This window comes from Dendropsophus ebraccatus, chromosome 9 (genome assembly GCF_027789765.1).
Source record: "Dendropsophus ebraccatus isolate aDenEbr1 chromosome 9, aDenEbr1.pat, whole genome shotgun sequence".
Classification (NCBI taxonomy): Eukaryota; Metazoa; Chordata; class Amphibia; order Anura; family Hylidae; genus Dendropsophus; species Dendropsophus ebraccatus.
The window spans coordinates 117,042,113-117,063,824 of NC_091462.1; the positions used below are offsets into that span (position 1 = coordinate 117,042,113).

General features: G+C 45.2%; 1 protein-coding gene across 2 annotated transcripts in view; it reads left to right on the forward strand.

Annotated features, from left to right (window-relative positions):
* Positions 1–21,712, forward strand: part of LOC138801651 (guanylate-binding protein 1-like) — a 40,244-nt gene that overhangs the window by 15,184 nt on the left and 3,348 nt on the right. Inside the window, exons 3-10 of one of the 2 annotated variants that reach the window (XM_069984691.1) lie at positions 343–487; positions 12,882–13,083; positions 16,944–17,071; positions 17,800–17,909; positions 19,294–19,478; positions 19,810–20,070; positions 20,154–20,434; positions 20,682–20,894. In XM_069984691.1, the coding sequence (XP_069840792.1) occupies positions 12,906–13,083; positions 16,944–17,071; positions 17,800–17,909; positions 19,294–19,478; positions 19,810–20,070; positions 20,154–20,434; positions 20,682–20,894 (1,356 nt within the window). In that variant the 5' untranslated portion in view covers positions 343–487; positions 12,882–12,905. The remainder of the gene's footprint in view (positions 1–342; positions 488–12,881; positions 13,084–16,943; positions 17,072–17,799; positions 17,910–19,293; positions 19,479–19,809; positions 20,071–20,153; positions 20,435–20,681; positions 20,895–21,712) is intronic. The other variant, XM_069984692.1, reaches the window with a different exon arrangement.

Consider the following 21,712-nt stretch of genomic DNA (forward strand, 5'->3'; position numbering starts at 1 on the left):
CTACTTTCACCATAATAAGACCACAAAAAGTACAGACTTTTGTGAAGGGTGTGAATAATAGTAACACCCCTAGTGGGACACCACATATATACTTCCCAGCAAGCAGCTGTATCTCTCCACACCCGATGTCATGTCAGGCAGGACAGTACTGTCATATATATATACTGCCCGGTGAGGATGTGATAATATAGTGGATGGAACCTGCATTCTTATGTGACACAAGAGATAACAGTGATAACTCTATGGACATGAGATGTATTGGGGAGGGGGTTCCGCAGCTTTTTCTCGCTCTGATGATGGGGATGTGCAATGTTTTTCTTCCTCCTTCTGTTTATTCTACAGATTTATTATTCTTTATTGTCTGATATAAATCGGTGGATTGTTCTGTGCGTTTCCTGTCCCCTCCCCCACAGCCGGCAAAAAGTGAAAGTAAAAGGACGAAGATATTCCGAGGACACAGAGCAAACACCCCAAGAGAAGACACCAGGTAAGTGTATACACTGCACAGTACCACTTCTCCTGTATATATATATGGACACTGCACAGTACCACTTCTCCTGTATATATGGACACTGCACAGTACCACTTCTCCTGTATATATGGACACTGCACAGTACCACTTCTCCTGTATATATGGACACTGCACAGTACCACTTCTCCTGTATATATGGACACTGCACAGTACCACTTCTCCTGTATATATGGACACTGCACAGTACCACTTCGCCTGTCCTGTATATATGGACACTGCACAGTACCACTTCTCCTGTATATAAGGACACTGCACAGTACCACTTCTCCTGTATATATGGACACTGCACAGTACCTCTTCTGTATATATGGACACTGCACAGTACCACTTCGCCTGTATATAAGGACACTGCACAGTACCACTTCTCCGGTACATATGGACACTGCACAGTACCACCTCTCCTGTATATATGGACACTGCACAGTACCACTTCTGTATATATGGACACTGCACAGTAACACTTCTCCTGTCCTGTATATATGAACACTGCACAGTACCACTTCTCCTGTATATAAGGACAGTACACAGTACCACTTCTCCTGTATATATGGACACTGCACAGTACCACTTCTCCTGTATATATGGACACTGCACAGTACCACCTCTCCTGTATATATGGACACTGCACAGTACCTCTTCTGTATATATGGACACTGCACAGTAACACTTCTGTATATATGGACACTGCACAGTAACACTTCTGTATATATTGACACTGCACAGTACCACTTCTCCTGTCCTGTATGCTGGGTGTAATCCTCAGTATATATATATATATATATATATATACAGTGCACAGTACCACTTCTCCTGTCCTGTATGCTGGGTGTAATCCTCAGTATATTATATATATATATATATATATATATATATATATATACACACCCAGTGCACAGTACCACTTCTCCTGTCCTGTATTCTGGGTGTAATCCTCAGTATATATATATATATATATATATATATATATATATATATATATATATATATATATATATATATATATATATATATATATATATATATTGTAGGGATCTTCCCGGGGGATGGTGTGTTAGGACACAGTTCAGGCAGCAAACTTGGGCTCATAAAACAGCTTTGGGTGTTTATTTGTAGCATAAACGGTCCAGCAACGTAAATACAGCAACACCGAGCAGTGAGAATAAACAAAACAAAAGTCCTGCCCGTCTGGGCGCTTACTAATACAGCAGGTTACCTCTCTGGCACTTCACTTGGCAGGTAATATTGCAGGGTGTGCATAAGCTCCAGCTCCCAGCGAACACACCATGCAGGCTGTTCACTCCTGTCTGAGAGCAAACCAAGGATCCTCTGCACGGCTTTTCTCTGTCAGGCTGATTAGGGCCAGAGACACCTGACCCCAAAACCTGACCTGGATCGGGGGGAGGGAATGGCAAGTCCCACTACCAAAACCTATCTGCCATTCCATGTAAGTCCAGGCCCGGCAATAATAAATAATAGCTTAGCAGCATAACACTACTGAGCACAGACGCCTCCTGGACTCACCATCTCACACTCCGTATTACCTGGGTGAGATGTACATCCCCTCGAGCACTTTTCCCGTGACATGTCCACATATCCCCCCCCTCTTTTTCAGACCGGAGGGCTGAGCGTTTTGTCCCCACAGACAGTGTACCCTTGATAGGGCGTCAGCATTCGCCTGTAATTTCCCTGGCCGGTGTTCCACAGTAAAATTAAAGTTTTGTAGGGACAAAAACCATCTAGTCACCCTTGCGTTTTTCTCCTTGTTTAATTTCATCCATGTTAGGGGGGCATGGTCTGTCACTAACCTGAATTTCCTACCTAGTAAGTAATACCTCAGAGATTCTAGGGCCCACTTCACTGCCAGACATTCTCGCTCAACTATGGCGTAGTTTTTCTCGGCCGGGGATAGCTTCCTACTTAAGTACATCACCGGGTGCTCCTCGCCATTCACGACCTGTGAGAGGACGGCACCTAACCCTGTATTAGAGGCGTCTGTCTGTACCAAAAACTCTCGCCTAAAGTCAGGGGTAACTAGCACAGGCTGTTGGCACAGGGCAGACTTAAGGCTTTGAAAAGCCTTCTCGGCCTCTGGAGTCCATGTCACCATTGGGGACTTCGCACCCTTTGTCAGGTCAGTTAGCGGGGCTGCAACTGAAGCAAAATTCGGCACAAACCTTCGGTAATAGCCCGTAATACCCAGGAAAGCTCTGACCTGTTTCTTTGTGAGGGGTTGAGGCCAATTCTGTATTGCCTCAATTTTATTTAGTTGTGGTTTCACTAACCCCCTCCCAATAATGTAGCCCAAGTATTTGGCCTCCTCTAAGGCTAGTGCACACTTCTCTGCATTGATGGTTAACCCCGCATCACTTATGGCATCTAACACCGCCTGGACCTTACAGAGGTGACTTTCCCAATCTGGGCTAAAAATGACCACATCATCGAGGTAGGCAGCGGAGTAATCACGATGTGGTCGCAGGATCAAGTCCATCAACCTCTGAAAAGTGGCAGGGGCTCCATGTAACCCGAATGGCATCACTACGTATTGGAAGAGCCCATCAGGGGTGGAGAATGCAGTCTTCTCTCTAGCCTCAGGAGTGAGGGGGATCTGCCAGTAGCCCTTAGTGAGATCGAGGGTGGTTATGTACCTAGCATTACCCATCCTTTCGATCAACTCATCTACCCTGGGCATGGGGTAGGCATCGAACTTGGAGATCTCATTTAACTTTCTAAAATCATTACAGAACCTCCACGTTCCATTGGGCTTTGGGATTAGCACAATCGGGCTGGACCACTCGCTCTGGGACACCTCAATGACTCCTAGGTCAAGCATACGTTTTACCTCGGATGATACCGCCTCCCTCCGTGCTTCTGGTATCCTATAGGGCTTCAGGTTTACTCTGCTTCTAGGCTCAGTTTCAACATGATGACTAATGAGATGCGTACGCCCTGGGAGGTCAGAAAACTTGTCTTTATTTTTCTGCAGGAACTCCTTAGCTTCCTGCTTCTGGGACACCGATAGGGTGTCACCAATCCTGACCGGAGGGATTGGTGGTGACCGATGACCAACAGGCTTTGTCGCCACCAAGGATTCCCTGTCTTTCCAGGGCTTGATCAGGTTTATGTGATAAACTTGGAAAGGCTTCCTTCTACCTGGTTGGTGCACCTTGTAGTTGACCTCACTGACCTTCTCTACAATTTCATAGGGACCCTGCCACTTTGCTAAGAATTTGCTTTCTACTGTGGGAACAAGTATGAGTACCCGGTCACCTGGGCTAAATGTCCTGATTCTGGCAGAACGATTGTAAATTCTACTTTGGCCCTCTTGCGCCCTCTGGAGGTGTTCCCTTACTAGGGGCATTACAGTGGCGATACGGTCCTGCATCTGTGCTACATGCTCTATAACACTCTTGTATGGGGTGGACTCACTTTCCCATGTCTCTTTCGCTATATCCAACAAACCCCTAGGGTGACGACCATAGACTAATTCGAAGGGAGAGAACCCTGTGGACGCTTGGGGTACTTCCCTAATAGCAAACATCAGATAAGGTAGTAAGTGATCCCAATCCCGACCATCTTTTCCCACTACTTTCTTTAACATTTCAGGGTTTTATTAAACCTCTCCACTAACCCGTCTGTCTGTGGGTGATATACAGAGGTACGAAGGTGGGAGATTTTAAACAGTTTGCATAGCTCTTTCATCACCTTTGACATAAACGGAGTATCTTGGTCGGTCAAGATTTCTTTGGGGATCCCCACCCTGGAAAACATATAAAACAATTCCCGTGCAATTGTCTTAGAGGCAGTGTTTCTTAGGGGTACAGCCTCAGGATAGCGGGTCGCGTAGTCTAATACAACTAGAATGTACTGGTGACCCCTAGCCGACTTTACAATGGGACCCACCAAGTCCATTGCAATGCGGTCAAAAGGTACCTCTATGATGGGGAGCGAAACCAACGAGCTGCGGAAATGCGACACTGGGGCGCTAAGCTGACATGTGGGGCACGACTCCCAGTATTTTTTTATGTCAGCATAAATCGCAGGCCAATAAAACCTCTGGAGGACTCTCTCCTGTGTTTTATCTGTCCCCAAGTGGCCCCCAAGGACATGATTATGGGCCATGTCGAGTACCTGACGCCGGTACGACTTAGGCACCAGAAGCTGTTCCACAACCTCATCATTAATCTTAGTGACTCTATATAAGAGATCATTAGTCACAGAAAAATGTGGAAACTTTTTCTCAGCTTCTGGTTCCTGAGGTACCCCATTCATAACAGTGACCTGCTCTCTCGCGTTTCTGAGAGTGGGGTCCTGTAATTGTGCAGTACCAAAATTATCCCTAGACACCTCTAAGTCTGGAACATTCTGCGCAGTGGGAGGAGCCTCTTCCTCACCTGCCAGGACCTGCAAAGGAAAAGCATCATTTTCATCCTGTACATTTTTATCATTTACCGTGGGTAATGCAATAGACTTAGGGGTCTCCTCACTCCTTTCAGGGGATTGTTGTTTTCCCCATAGAGCCCAGAACAATGGAAAATCACGCCCCAATATCACATTATGCATAAGGTTTTTAACCACACCCACTTCATACTGTACAGCGCCTAGTTCAGTCCCGACATTAGCCAGTACTATAGGGTAAACCTTTGTATCACCATGTATGCACACCACACTCATATGTCTTTTTGGCACAAAGTCCCCAGTCACCAGGCTGGCATGCACCAAGGTGACAAGGCTTCCTGAGTCCAGCAACGCCTTAACAGGGAAGTCATTTACAGTAATGTTGCAGACTTGTGGTTCAGTCTCTAGTCCCGTGACTACAACAAAAGACGGCTCCGCAAATAGCGACTGACGCCGGCTAGCGTCACACTCCATGGGCTCAGCGGTAAGAGGGCAATGGGCAGACACATGTCCCGTCTCATGGCATCTCCAGCACTGGATAGGGCCTGGTCTCCTTGGCAGGGAGTCCTTTTTAGGGCCACTTAGCCACCGGGGACCATCACCAGTCTTTTTCCCCTGAGTTACCTCCTGAGCGCTCTTCCCTCTATCGGCACCCCTCCACACTCCCCCAATAGATGGAAGTCTCTTACCAGATGATGGCACAGATCTGGCACTCCGGGGAGGTGACGGTGCTGCAGGAACATCACGGAGGTAGTCCTCAGTCGCCTGGAACCTCTCCACAAGGGTGACAAGTTCGTCGGCACTCTTAGGGTCGCCTTGTCCCACCCAGCGTTGTAGATCAGCAGGAAGGGCACGGAGGTAGCGATCCATCACGACCCTCTCTAGGATCTGGGCAGGAGTAGAGGTGTCTGGCTCCAACCACTTTCTTGCCAAATGGATCAGGTCGTACATCTGGGACCTCGCTGACTTGTCCAGACTGTAGCTCCAGTTGCGGACCCTCCGGGCACGGACAGCAGCAGTAACTCCTAGTCGGGCGAGTATCTCTGCTTTTAGCCGAGGATAGTCCTTGACCTCTTGCTCACTGAGGTCATAGTAGGCCTTTTGAGGTTCGCCTGTTAAATAGGGCGCAATCACTTCTGCCCACTCAGTGGAGGGTAACTTTTCTCGCTCAGCCACCCGCTCAAAGACAGTTAAGTAGGCCTCAATATCATCATCAGCAGTCATCTTTTGCAGCGCACGCTGCACGGCTCTTCTCACAGACAAAGTCTCTGGCGCGGCTGCTGCCACCAGCTGGGGATTAGCACCTGCAGACGCCTCTTGCTTTGCTATCAGGTGCTCAATAAGTCTCTGTTGTTGAGCCATCGCTTGCTGATGGCGAAGGTTAGCGGCTGCCTGATCCTGTTTAGCGGCTGCCTGATCCTGTTTTTGTGCGGCCAATGCTTGTTGTTGTTGCAAACTCACTTGCATTAACTGCTTCATCATCTCCTCCATGTTGCTTGTCTGTTTTTGGAGTGAAGCCGCAGCCTTCACCCAGGACATAAGCAGCTGTAGCCAAGTTGATGCACACCGTTGCCCCTAGCAACCGTTTTGCCCGCATCCTCAGCACCAATTGTAGGGATCTTCCCGGGGGATGGTGTGTTAGGACACAGTTCAGGCAGCAAACTTGGACTTAAAAACAGCTTTGGGTGTTTATTTGGAGCATAAACGGTCCAGCAACATAAATACAGCAACACCGTGCAGTGATAATAAAACAAAACAAAAAGTCCTGCCCGTCTGGGCGCTTACTAATACAGCAGGTTACCTCTCTGGCACTTCACTTGGCAGGTAATATTGCAGGGTGTGCATAAGCTCCAGCTCCCAGCGAACACACCATGCAGGCTGTTCACTCCTGTCTGAGAGCAAACCAAGGATCCTCTGCACGGCTTTTCTCTGTCAGGCTGATTAGGGTCAGAGACACCTGACCCCAAAACCTGACCTGGATCGGGGGGAGGGAATGGCAAATCCCACTACCAAAACCTATCTGCCATTCCATGTAAGTCCAGGCCCGGCAATAATAAATAATAGCTCAGCAGCATAACACTGCTGAGCACAGATGCCTCCTGGACTCACCATCTCACGCTCCGTATTACCTGGGTGAGATGTACCTCCCCTCGAGCACTTTTCCCGTGACATGTCCACATAATATATATATATATATATATATATATATATATATATATATATATATATATATATACAGTGCACAGTACCACTTCTCCTGTCCTGTATGCTGGGTGTAATCCTCAGTATATATATATACAGTGCACAGTACCACTTCTCCTGTCCTGTATGCTGGGTGTAATCCTCAGTATATATATATACAGTGCACAGTACCACTTCTCCTGTCCTGTATGCTGGGTGTAATCCTCAGTATATATATATACAGTGCACAGTACCACTTCTCCTGTCCTGTATGCTGGGTGTAATCCTCATGACATGGGGAAGCTGATCCCTCCATTACCCTTATCCCCCCCCCCCTCTTCCCACATACCACCCCCCTTCCCTCCTTCCCACAAAGAAGACAGAGACCTGGTTCTTTGGAAAGTTTTGGCCACAGCAGCCAAATTTTATTAATAAACGTACAAAACATAAAAAACATTAAGGAAGGGCACGGAGCGGGAGGCGCAGACCTAGCGGAGGCCCAGCATGACTAGGTTAGCTGGGAATGTAGTTTAAAGGGTTAAGTGGGGCAGTAAGGGGTTAAGTGTGAGCCAGTTGGGAGGGGGTGAGGGGTTTGAGGAGAAAACGCGGGAGTTGCTAGGTGAGTCACTTACCAACGGACGCGGTGTTATAAGAAGAGGAGGAAGAGGTGGAGCTACAGTTCTTGCCGGACCTGATTCAGCCCGCCCGCCCGCCCTATTACAGGCTTTTGGTGTTCGGGTGTGGGCTTTGGGTGCTTTCTTTGTCATGGCAGCCTGCGGTAGGGAGGTCTTGCAGGGCACGTTAAGGTGGTAATTTGGATGGGGACCCATAAGAGGGATGATACTCCCCGCTTGTTTGGTGGCTTGTGGATGGGAAATGGTGCAGTGCCAGATGACAGATTTGTCAGCCCCTGAGTCGGCGCGGTGCGGCTGGGGGGATAGCCAGGAATACTGGTGCTGCTGCAGGGTGCTCTGCCAGACCTCCCTAGTCATAATGGGTTAACTAATGTTATGGTTATTATTGTTATTTATTTTTTATGTTTGTTAATTATTGGAAGCACTTTTAATAAAGAGGCTGTTATGGCCAATTTTTTCCAACGTTAAAGGAGGTGTCCTCAATTAATGGGCGAAAGGGGGGAGGGGGTGTGTGGTATACGGGGTTTTAGTGGGGGGGTAGTGGTCGGTAGGGGATAGACGAAGGGACTCAGCAATACCTTAAGTCATGCAACAATGACCTAGAACGGGAAGGAGGTCCTTGAGGCTAAAACTACAACCGGCCACCCATAACTGTGCCACAAAATATCAGGCTATTAGCCCTCCTATCCGACCCCCAGCCGGTTCCCCCAGGCTCAGGAGCCCTACCACAAGTCCAAAGGCACTGGCCGATTGTCCACAAACCATTACTCCCCGGGACACCACCCAGTCAGGAGCCCAGCCTCCTCCAAGGCCCCCCGATAATCCTTAATAAAATGAGGGGGAATGGGGGTGCACCTCACCTCGTGTACCCCCCCTTATACTCCATTTTTCCAACCCCAAGGACCCCCTAACCCGCCAGCCGCTGCTATGACAAAATGACAACCCAACCCCCACCCCGAACTACCCAACGACGACCCGATCAATCCAGCTATCCCCAACTAAGGGAGGGAGGGCGGGACTCTTCACTGCTGCTCCGCATGTGCTGGCCAGATCCAGGAAGAGGCAGTAACCTATATACCCTCCCCTGACTCCTATACCCCTCCCCTTAGCAACTCCTGCTCTTCCCAGCCAGATCACCAGTTAACCCTTCCCGTGCCAGCTCCCCTGTCATGCTGGCCTCCCTTAACTCCGTTGCGTCCGGCCTTTTCTGTATATATATATATATATATATATATATATATATATATATATATACAGTGCACAGTACCACTTCTCCTGTCCTGTATGTTGGGTGTAATCCTCAGTATATATATACAGTGCACAGTACCACTTCTCCTGTCCTGTATGCTGGGTGTAATCCTCAGTATATATATATATATATATATATATATATATATATATACAGTGCACAGTACCACTTCTCCTGTCCTGTATGTTGGGTGTAATCCTCAGTATATATATACAGTGCACAGTACCACTTCTCCTGTCCTGTATGCTGGGTGTAACCCTCAGTATATATATATATATAGTGCACAGTACCACTTCTCCTGTCCTGTATGCTGGGTGTAATCCTCAGTATATATATACAGTGCACAGTACCACTTCTCCTGTCCTGTATGTTGGGTGTAATCCTCAGTATATATACAGTGCACAGTACCACTTCTCCTGTCCTGTATGCTGGGTGTAATCCTCAGTATATATATACAGTGCACAGTACCACTTCTCCTGTCCTGTATGTTGGGTGTAATCCTCAGTATATATATATATATATATACAGTGCACAGTACCACTTCTCCTGTCCTGTATGCTGGGTGTAATCCTCAGTATATATATATATATATATATATATATATACAGTGCACAGTACCACTTCTCCTGTCCTGTATGCTGGGTGTAATCCTCAGTATATATATATACAGTGCACAGTACCACTTCTCCTGTCCTGTATGCTGGGTGTAATCCTCAGTATATATATATACAGTGCACAGTACCACTTCTCCTGTCCTGTATGCTGGGTGTAATCCTCAGTATATATATATACAGTGCACAGTACCACTTCTCCTGTCCTGTATGCTGGGTGTAATCCTCAGTATATATATATACAGTGCACAGTACCACTTCTCCTGTCCTGTATGCTGGGTGTAATCCTCATGACATGGGGAAGCTGATCCCTCCATTACCCTTATCCCCCCCCCCCTCTTCCCACATACCACCCCCCTTCCCTCCTTCCCACAAAGAAGACAGAGACCTGGTTCTTTGGAAAGTTTTGGCCACAGCAGCCAAATTTTATTAATAAACGTACAAAACATAAAAAACATTAAGGAAGGGCACGGAGCGGGAGGCGCAGACCTAGCGGAGGCCCAGCATGACTAGGTTAGCTGGGAATGTAGTTTAAAGGGTTAAGTGGGGCAGTAAGGGGTTAAGTGTGAGCCAGTTGGGAGGGGGTGAGGGGTTTGAGGAGAAAACGCGGGAGTTGCTAGGTGAGTCACTTACCAACGGACGCGGTGTTATAAGAAGAGGAGGAAGAGGTGGAGCTACAGTTCTTGCCGGACCTGATTCAGCCCGCCCGCCCGCCCTATTACAGGCTTTTGGTGTTCGGGTGTGGGCTTTGGGTGCTTTCTTTGTCATGGCAGCCTGCGGTAGGGAGGTCTTGCAGGGCACGTTAAGGTGGTAATTTGGATGGGGACCCATAAGAGGGATGATACTCCCCGCTTGTTTGGTGGCTTGTGGATGGGAAATGGTGCAGTGCCAGATGACAGATTTGTCAGCCCCTGAGTCGGCGCGGTGCGGCTGGGGGGATAGCCAGGAATACTGGTGCTGCTGCAGGGTGCTCTGCCAGACCTCCCTAGTCATAATGGGTTAACTAATGTTATGGTTATTATTGTTATTTATTTTTTATGTTTGTTAATTATTGGAAGCACTTTTAATAAAGAGGCTGTTATGGCCAATTTTTTCCAACGTTAAAGGAGGTGTCCTCAATTAATGGGCGAAAGGGGGGAGGGGGTGTGTGGTATACGGGGTTTTAGTGGGGGGGTAGTGGTCGGTAGGGGATAGACGAAGGGACTCAGCAATACCTTAAGTCATGCAACAATGACCTAGAACGGGAAGGAGGTCCTTGAGGCTAAAACTACAACCGGCCACCCATAACTGTGCCACAAAATATCAGGCTATTAGCCCTCCTATCCGACCCCCAGCCGGTTCCCCCAGGCTCAGGAGCCCTACCACAAGTCCAAAGGCACTGGCCGATTGTCCACAAACCATTACTCCCCGGGACACCACCCAGTCAGGAGCCCAGCCTCCTCCAAGGCCCCCCGATAATCCTTAATAAAATGAGGGGGAATGGGGGTGCACCTCACCTCGTGTACCCCCCCTTATACTCCATTTTTCCAACCCCAAGGACCCCCTAACCCGCCAGCCGCTGCTATGACAAAATGACAACCCAACCCCCACCCCGAACTACCCAACGACGACCCGATCAATCCAGCTATCCCCAACTAAGGGAGGGAGGGCGGGACTCTTCACTGCTGCTCCGCATGTGCTGGCCAGATCCAGGAAGAGGCAGTAACCTATATACCCTCCCCTGACTCCTATACCCCTCCCCTTAGCAACTCCTGCTCTTCCCAGCCAGATCACCAGTTAACCCTTCCCGTGCCAGCTCCCCTGTCATGCTGGCCTCCCTTAACTCCGTTGCGTCCGGCCTTTTCTGTATATATATATATATATATATATATATATATATATATATATATACAGTGCACAGTACCACTTCTCCTGTCCTGTATGTTGGGTGTAATCCTCAGTATATATATACAGTGCACAGTACCACTTCTCCTGTCCTGTATGCTGGGTGTAATCCTCAGTATATATATATATATATATATATATATATATATATACAGTGCACAGTACCACTTCTCCTGTCCTGTATGTTGGGTGTAATCCTCAGTATATATATACAGTGCACAGTACCACTTCTCCTGTCCTGTATGCTGGGTGTAACCCTCAGTATATATATATATATAGTGCACAGTACCACTTCTCCTGTCCTGTATGCTGGGTGTAATCCTCAGTATATATATACAGTGCACAGTACCACTTCTCCTGTCCTGTATGTTGGGTGTAATCCTCAGTATATATACAGTGCACAGTACCACTTCTCCTGTCCTGTATGCTGGGTGTAATCCTCAGTATATATATACAGTGCACAGTACCACTTCTCCTGTCCTGTATGTTGGGTGTAATCCTCAGTATATATATATATATATATACAGTGCACAGTACCACTTCTCCTGTCCTGTATGCTGGGTGTAATCCTCAGTATATATATATATATATATATATATATATACAGTGCACAGTACCACTTCTCCTGTCCTGTATGCTGGGTGTAATCCTCAGTATATATATATATATATATATATATATATATATATACAGTGCACAGTACCACTTCTCCTGTCCTGTATGCTGGGTGTAATCCTCAGTATATATATATACAGTGCACAGTACCACTTCTCCTGTCCTGTATGCTGGGTGTAATCCTCAGTATATATATATATATACAGTGCACAGTACCACTTCTCCTGTCCTGTATGCTGGGTGTAATCCTCAGTATATATATATACAGTGCACAGTACCACTTCTCCTGTCCTGTATGCTGGGTGTAATCCTCAGTATATATATACAGTGCACAGTACCACTTCTCCTGTCCTGTATGCTGGGTGTAATCCTCAGTATATATATATATATATATACAGTGCACAGTACCACTTCTCCTGTCCTGTATGCTGGGTGTAATCCTCAGTATATATATACACAGTGCACAGTACCACTTCTCCTGTCCTGTATGTTGGGTGTAATCCTCAGTATATATATATATATACAGTGCACAGTACTTCTCCTGTCCTGTACGCTGGGTGTAATCCTCAGTATATATACAGTGCACAGTACCACTTCTCCTGTCCTGTATGCTGGGTGTAATCCTCAGTATATATATATATACAGTGCACAGTACCACTTCTCCTGTCCTGTATGCTGGGTGTAATCCTCAGTATATATATACAGTGCACAGTACCACTTCTCCTGTCCTCTATACAGTATATGGACAGTGCACAGTATAACTTCTCCTGTATTCACAGATCCCTTCCTCCCCGTTACATTTGATGATGGATCGTCCCGTGTGTCTGATAGAGAACATGCCAGATGGAAGGATCCAGGTTAACGCCTCGGCCATTGCTGACTTATCCCAGATCCGGCAGCCGGTGGTGGTGGTGGCCATTGTCGGACTGTATCGCACAGGGAAGTCCTATCTCATGAACAAGCTGGCCGGGTCTCAGAAAGGTGAGTGAAGAGGGTGGCCGGGATCGGGGCAGTGACCAGGTCTAAAGTCAAAGTGATATAGTCCAAGGTCTAAGTGATATAGTAGTGTCCAGGTCCAAGACCAACCAGGCACCTCTACCATATACAGATATGTGGTGTCCCACCACTGGTGTTGTCTATGGCACCTTAGTAAGTCACTCCCTTAGGTTCACACAAGTGGGAGATGTAGTATAGTGTTTTCCCCACTAGGTGTCACTACTGTTTCTACGTAAGTTTTTGCACGGCTGAAGGATCAGAAGGGTTAATTGTTTGTACCACATGTTCTATGCTGACCAATCTCTGGTGCTAGTTCTCTTCTGTCCTATCTCTTTTCTCTCTCACACTCACTCTGCGGAGGAAAGATGACAGAGTCCCGGTTATAATAAAAATAAAGCAGCCTTACTGCGAAGTTTGCAAAACAACAGAACACGTTTCCCAGAGTAGCTAAATCTTCACAAAATCTGTAGTGCTTGACCCTTTTGTGCTCGAGGAGGTGCTTGAGAGAGATTAGAGAGGTAGTTGTAGCAGTGCTGGAAAAGTAGGGGAGAGGAGTTGGCCAATATACTCTGCCGTAACCTGGAAGTATACTTTGTAGTGAAGTGTTACCTGTACCCGTGTATACACTTCGGTCTGACCACCTTTTGCCCTACAGTGTCGAGCTACCCGTCCTAATAGGGTAATACAAGCCCCAGTCGTGGTTATCTGGGTGTAGCAAGTCTTCCCAGTTACCTGCGCTGCGAGATAGGATACATAGGCCTTCCTTTTACAGGCTGCTTTGTCCTATCCAGGCTAGTTCCTCTTGTGTTCAGGATACTGCCCTGCTCTGTGTAGAAGTGCTCTCAGCGTAGGTCAGAGTGTTTCTTGGTTTCCTCTCCCTTTAAGGTGCATACTAAAATTAGTGGTAGTAGTAGAAGAACTGCTGGTCTGTAATGGCATCTGAACTGCACTGAACACAGCACTACACTGAACTGTCGTCCTGGACAAGGGTCCTGGCATAAGCCAGGCCCTGGCTTGGCTACAGCAGGGACTGTCTTGTTTGCGTCTTTCTCCCACAAGAATCTGTGTTAAACTGAAGACTACACTTCCTCCTACCATGTAACTCCTCCCACAGGGGCCTGTAGTGTGTCTCCCTGTGAATAATGGGGAAGCATTTGTGCAAAAGTAAGAAGAAGAGTGATAGGCTGAAAGAGAGCACCTCCTGTTGGTCAGAAACAAACACATGACATAAAAGAATCCTTAACCCAATGTTAGCTTCAGGTGTGCAATACATAAGAATAAAAGACACTGACATCTAGTGGCGAAACTGCAGAATACCTTCATCACCATTTAACCTGGAGAAAGAAGCTTTTGAGACAGGTGCATAAGGGAAGAGAAAAGAACACCAGTGGTGGGACACCACATTAACACAACCCCTGCAGGAGGAGGACCCCTGTCTGAGTATTGTACAAACCAGTCTCTAACCAGTTATGTTATATGGTGTTAGTATTATGCTGAGCTCAGTCACTTATATGTTATGTATGTGGTTATTATGTTATATGGTGTTAGTATTATGCTGAGCTCAGTCACTTATATGTTATGTATGTGGTTATTGTTATGTTATATGGTGTTAGTATTATGCTGAGCTCAGTCACTTATATGTTATGTATGTGGATATTGTTATGTTATATGGTGTTAGTATTATGCTGAGCTCAGTCACTTATATGTTATGTATGTGGATATTATGTTATATGGTGTTAGTATTATGCTGAGCTCAGTCACTTATATGTTATGTATGTGGTTATTGTTATGTTATATGGTGTTAGTATTATGCTGAGCTCAGTCACTTATATGTTATGTATGTGGATATTGTTATGTTATATGGTGTTAGTATTATGCTGAGCTCAGTCACTTATATGTTATGTATGTGGATATTATGTTATATGGTGTTAGTATTATGCTGAGCTCAGTCACTTATATGTTATGTATGTGGTTATTGTTATGTTATATGGTGTTAGTATTATGCTGAGCTCAGTCACTTATATGTTATGTATGTGGTTATTATGTTATATGGTGTTAGTATTATGCTGAGCTCAGTCACTTATATGTTATGTATGTGGATATTGTTATGTTATATGGTGTTAGTATTATGCTGAGCTCAGTCACTTATATGTTAAGTATGTGGTTATTATGTTATATGGTGTTAGTATTATGCTGAGCTCAGTCACTTATATGTTATGTATGTGGTTATTATGTTATATGGTGTTAGTATTATACTGAGCTCAGTCACTTATATGTTATGTATGTGGTTATTGTATTATATGGTGTTAGTATTATGCTGAGCTCAGTCACTTATATGTTATGTATGTGGTTATTATGTTATATGGTGTTAGTATTATGCTGAGCTCAGTCACTTATATGTTATGTATGTGGTTATTATATTATATGGTGTTAGTATTATGCTGAGCTCAGTCATGTATATGTTATGTATGTGGTTATTATATTATATGGTGTTAGTATTATGCTGAGCTCAGTCACTTATATGTTATGTATGTGGTTATTATATTATATGGTGTTAGTATTATGCTGAGCTCAGTCACGTATATGTTATGTATGTGGTTATTGTTATGTTATATGGTGTTAGTATTACGCTGAGCTCAGTCACTTATATGTTATGTATGTGGTTATTATGTTATATGGTGTTAGTATTATGCTGAGCTCAGTCACTTATATGTTATGTATGTGGATATTGTTATGTTATATGGTGTTAGTATTATGCTGAGCTCAGTCACTTATATGTTATGTATGTGGTTATTATGTTATATGGTGTTAGTATTACGCTGAGCTCAGTCACTTATATGTTATGTATGTGGTTATTATGTTATATGGTGTTAGTATTATGCTGAGCTCAGTCACTTATATGTTATGTATGTGGTTATTATGTTATATAGTGTTAGTATTACGCTGAGCTCAGTCACTTATATGTTATGTATGTGGTTATTATGTTATATGGTGTTAGTATTATGCTGAGCTCAGTCACGTATATGTTATGTATGTGGTTATTATGTTATATAGTGTTAGTATTACGCTGAGCTCAGTCACTTATATGTTATGTATGTGGTTATTATGTTATATGGTGTTAGTATTATGCTGAGCTCAGTCACTTATATGTTATGTATGTGGTTATTATGTTATATGGTGTTAGTATTATGCTGAGCTCAGTCACTTATATGTTATGTATGTGGTTATTGTATTATATGGTGTTAGTATTATGCTGAGCTCAGTCACTTATATGTTATGTATGTGGATATTGTTATGTTATATGGTGTTAGTATTATGCTGAGCTCAGTCACTTATATGTTATGTATGTGGATATTGTTATGTTATATGGTGTTAGTATTATGCTAAGCTCAGTCACTTATATGTTATGTATGTGGTTATTATATTATATGGTGTTAGTATTATGCTGAGCTCAGTCACGTATATGTTATGTATGTGGTTATTGTATTATATAGTGTTAGTATTATGCTGAGCTCAGTCACTTATATGTTATGTATGTGGTTATTATATTATATGGTGTTAGTATTATGCTGAGCTCAGTCACTTATATGTTATGTATGTGGTTATTATGTTATATGGTGTTAGTATTATGCTGAGCTCAGTCATGTATATGTTATGTATGTGGTTATTGTTATGTTGTTATATGGTGTTAGTATTATGCTGAGCTCAGTCACTCATATATTATTTTATTGTTATGTTTTTATTACTATAATGTTTTATGTTTGTAAATACCAGAATTTCAGGTGTAACAGTATAGTGATATGATATTCTCGGCTCTACTACATCTCAATCTGCCGCTCATACAGGCTTTGATCTTGGAGCCACGGTTCAAGCTCAGACCAAGGGCATCTGGATGCGATGTCTTCCTCATCCCACCAAGGAGGGCCACACTCTGGTGCTGCTGGACACAGAAGGTCTGGGAGATGTGGAAAAGGTCAGTCAACAGCAGGACGGTAACATGTAGGTTACTATAATGGATCTGCAGCTTAAAGGGGAACTCCGATGAAAATCTTTTCCCTTCAAATAACCTGGTTTCAGAAAGTTATATAGATTTGTAATTTATTTTTAGTTAAAAATCCCAAGTTTATCAGTACTTACTAGCTGCTGTACATCCTGCAGGAAGTGGTGTATTCTCTCCAGTCTGGCACAGTGCTCTCTGCTGCCACCTCTGTCCATGTCAGGAACTGTCCAGAGCAGCAGCAAATCCCCATCCTGCTCTGGACAGTTCCTGACATGGACAGAAGTGGCACTGTGTCAGACTGGAGAGAATACACCACTTCCTGCAGGACATACAGCAGCTAATAAGTACTGGAAGACTGGAGATTTTTAAATATAAATAAATTACAAATCTATATAACTTTCTGAAACCAGTTGATTTGGAGGGGGGGGGGGGGGGGGGGCGGGGTGTCACCTGAGTACCCCTTTAAGGCCTTTCCCCATTTCTCACCATGCTCATACAGCACATACATAATAGGAGGCGGCAGCTTTGGGTTCCTTGTTGGGGTCAGGTTGTGGGACATCCTCCACTCTCCTCATAGACAGACATGTGACAGGCTCCGGGGCTTGTCTGCAGAGTATCACCCCCATAGTGAGCTCAGGGGCAGCTCTGGTGGAGTTCTGTAAGTCGTGGTGAGATAACCAGAGTCTGGTCATATTACACAGGGAGACAAGAAGAACGACACGTGGATCTTCTGTCTGTCCGTCCTGCTGAGCAGCGCCCTGGTCTACAACAGCAAAGCCGTCATTGATGAAGACGCAATCGAGAAACTACAGTATCCTTAATGGGAAGCTCCATTGGGGTTGATAGAGGTTCAGTAGAAGAGATGTCCTGAGCTCTATGGGCCTTGTAGTGGCCACTGGGGCTTCTATTATACTCAATATCATAGTTGTCAGACAGGAGTTGACGTTGAATTACCTCTTATTGACTTTTTGCTAGTTTTTAAACTTTAAAGAAGTCGTCTTACCTGTCCTCATGCCCACTCTGCGCCGCATCACCGGGCTCCCGTACCCCGCCGGGTGTCATCTTGTCTCGGTATCCAGGTTGAAAGTCACAAGTGGGTGGGATTTAGCCCGCTCAGCCAATCAGTGACTGCAGTGGTGTCCCGCTCCCATCACTGACTGGCTGAGCAGGTATCCCTCAACCGGCGTCACTCCCGGCCCTTCTAGCTGCTGTCCGGGCTGCACATGGCCGTTATTCTGAATATTAGCTACTGCTTATACTGATGGGACTTTGCTGTATACTTGCACATACATAGATTTCTATAGGGACCCAGTCACATGGTATGGTGTGCACCATGTTGGCTTACAGCCTATTAGCTATACCTATCCTACTCGATTAGGTGGGCTGCCCCAGTACTGACACCCCCAGATTTCTGTTGATCTTTTTCCTGTAAGGGTATTTTTACACACAAGACTTCTCGGCCGCAGACAGCCACGGATCTAACAGCCGGGCTGCACGAACAATTCATACATCGTTTGTGCAGCCATAGAAACTGACAACATGGATATACATATATTGGGTTTTGGAACATACATATATCCATGCTGTCAGTTTCTAGATCACACAGCAGTGTATACTTACCTACTGCACTGCTGCTGTGATCCGGCATCCTGTTCTCTGGTTCTCCCATCCACCTGCTGTATCTTATGCGGATTACAGCAACAGTACAGTAGGTAAGTATGTTCAGCTGTGTCATATGGAAAGCATTGAAAGCACGGATATATACATTTCCCAGATCCCAATATAGACATAGCCCAGACCCCAATATATATATACATATCCCAGATCCCAATATATATATATACATATCCCAGATCCCAATATATATATACATATCCCAGATCTCAATATATACATAGCCCAGACCCCAATATATATATACATATCCCAGATCCCAATATATACATAACCCAGACCCCAATATATATATACATATCCCAGATCCCAATATATACATAACCCAGACCCCAATATATATATACATATCCCAGATCCCAATAAAACAGACGATCAGCCAAGGATCAGGCGGTTTCCTCGTCTTCGTTTAACACAGGCCAATTATCGGCTGAAGGAGCGTCTCTTGCCGGTAAACGGCCCGTCCAAAAGACCCTTTTGACCCTCGGCCCTGCCCTTATGTCCTTAACCCGTGTCTGCAGCTATGTAGGGGAAATGGCGGAGCTGATAAAAGTGAAGTCTAAAGATAATGAAGACGATGAGGCTGAGTACTCCGGACACTTCCCCATCTTCATATGGGCGGTGAGAGATGTCACCCTAAAACTGGAGTTTAATGGGAGGCCGATCACTGAGGATGAATACCTGGAGAACGCCCTGAAACCAAAAGGTAAGAAACCATTCAGAAAATAGGGCCCTATGGGGTAAGATCAGTCCCTATGTAGATATCATACAGGCCACCAAGGATCTGTAGGTGGGCTTCATCCCCCTAGAGGTCTTCATCTCTTCTTATGTCTTTTATGGTAAGAGGCCTACCCTTACCAGCTCCCATAGTGAGTATGGTGCACAAGCTCACAATATGGGTTCTATGACCCATATCCATGGTGGTGGTGCTCTTGGCATTGATCGTTGGTGATGTGTTTCTCCATGATTCTGGATGACTGTAGACCGAGAGCAGTGATGGTAGAGACATCTTTCATATACGTTTCTGTCTCCCAAAGACATCGATTCTCAGGGGAGCTCAGAGACGGTGGAGAGGCACAACCAGTACAGAGATTGCATCCGCATGTACTTCAAGTCTCGCAAATGCTTCATGTTTGACCTCCCTACTGGGGATAAAGATGTTCTCCAGAACATGGATGATGTGTCTGAGGAGAAACTGAGTCCTACATTTATGGCCCAGACAAAGAAATTCTGCGACTACATTTATAACCAAGCTGACGTCAAGTATGTGGATAACACGCACACGGTGACCGGGGAAAGTGAGTATGTGGGGTATGTGTGGCCTGAGGTTGTGTCTAGTTGTAGATCTTGGGTATTTCAGTAACTCCTTCATCGTTCTTAGCTCTGGCCACTCTGGCCACCACGTACACCAATGCTATAAGCTCTTCTAACATCGCCTGCATGGAGGATGTGGTGGCCAATATATCTGTGGCCCAAAACACGGCAGCTGTGAAGGAGGCCACGCAACATTACGGAGATAAGATGGAAGAAAAAGTCAAGTTCCCCACCGAGACACTGGACCAGATCATACAGATAAGTGAGGAGTGCGAGAAGGAGGCCCTAAAGATATTCATGAAAAAATCCTTCAAGGACAATGATCACCAGTTCTATAAACAATACGGGGTGAGTCGAAACTACAACTTAAGAAGAACTTAAGAATATAATCTTAAAGATCACCTGTGGTTTTAAAAAACTTTTGATGTCATAGAGACAAGTCAAAAGTTTTGATCGGTCCCGGTCACACCCTACCAATTGGGAGATAGAGCGGGGAGCATCCACTCTCCTCTCTAAATAAAAAAAAAAAGAGTTCCCCGGTGACTGATTTGGTGATGGGCACATGTATGTAAATCATCTATTCCTGTATCTCTAGGCAATTATAGAGCAGAAGAAAAGTGAATTCTTCAAGAGGAATGACCTGGAGTCTCGCACACATTGCGAAAAGCTGCTCAAATCGCTTTCCAAAGAGCTTGAGGACCTTGTGGAGCAAGGGGCATATGTACATTTGGGGGGATATCAGAAGTTTAAAGAGGAAATGGAACGTATAGAAAAGAAGTACAATAATGAGCCAAGAAAGGGCACAAAGGTGGGTGAGGGTAATACTAATGGCATGTATCCATGATGTAGGTGGGTAAGGGTGCCACGAATGGCATGTATCTATGGTGTAGGTTGGTGAGGGTGCTACTAATGGCATGTACCCATGGTGTAGGTGGGTAAGGGTGCTACTAATGGCATGAATCCACGATATAGGAGGGTAAGGGTGCCACGAATGGCATGTATACATGGTGTAGGTGGGTAAGGGTGCCACAAATGGCATGTATCCATGATGTAGGTTGGTGAGGGTGCTACTAATGGCATGTATCCATGATGTAGGTGGGTAAGGGTGCCACGAATGACATGTATCCATGGTGTAGGTGGGTGAGGGTAATACTAATGGCATGAATCCACGATATAGGAGGGTAAGGGTGCCACGAATGGCATGTATCCATGATGTAGGTTGGGGAAGGTGCTACTAATGGCATGTATCCATGATGTAGGTGGGTAAGGGTGCTACTAATGGCATGTATCCATGATGTAGGTGGGTAAGGGTGCCATGAATGGCATGTATCCATGGTGTAGGTGGGTGAGGGGGCTACTAATGGCATGTATCCATGACGTAGGTTGGTGAGTGTGCTACTAATGGCATGTATCCACGATGTAGGTGGGTAAAGGTGCCATGAATGGCATGTATCCATGATGTAGGTTGGTGAGGGTGCTACTAATGGCATGTATCCACGATGTAGGTTGGTGAGGGTGCTACTAATGCCATGTATCCATGATGTAGGTGGGTAAGGGTGCTACTAATGGCATGTATCCATGGTGTAGGTGGGTAAGGGTGCTACTAATAGCATGTATCCACGATGT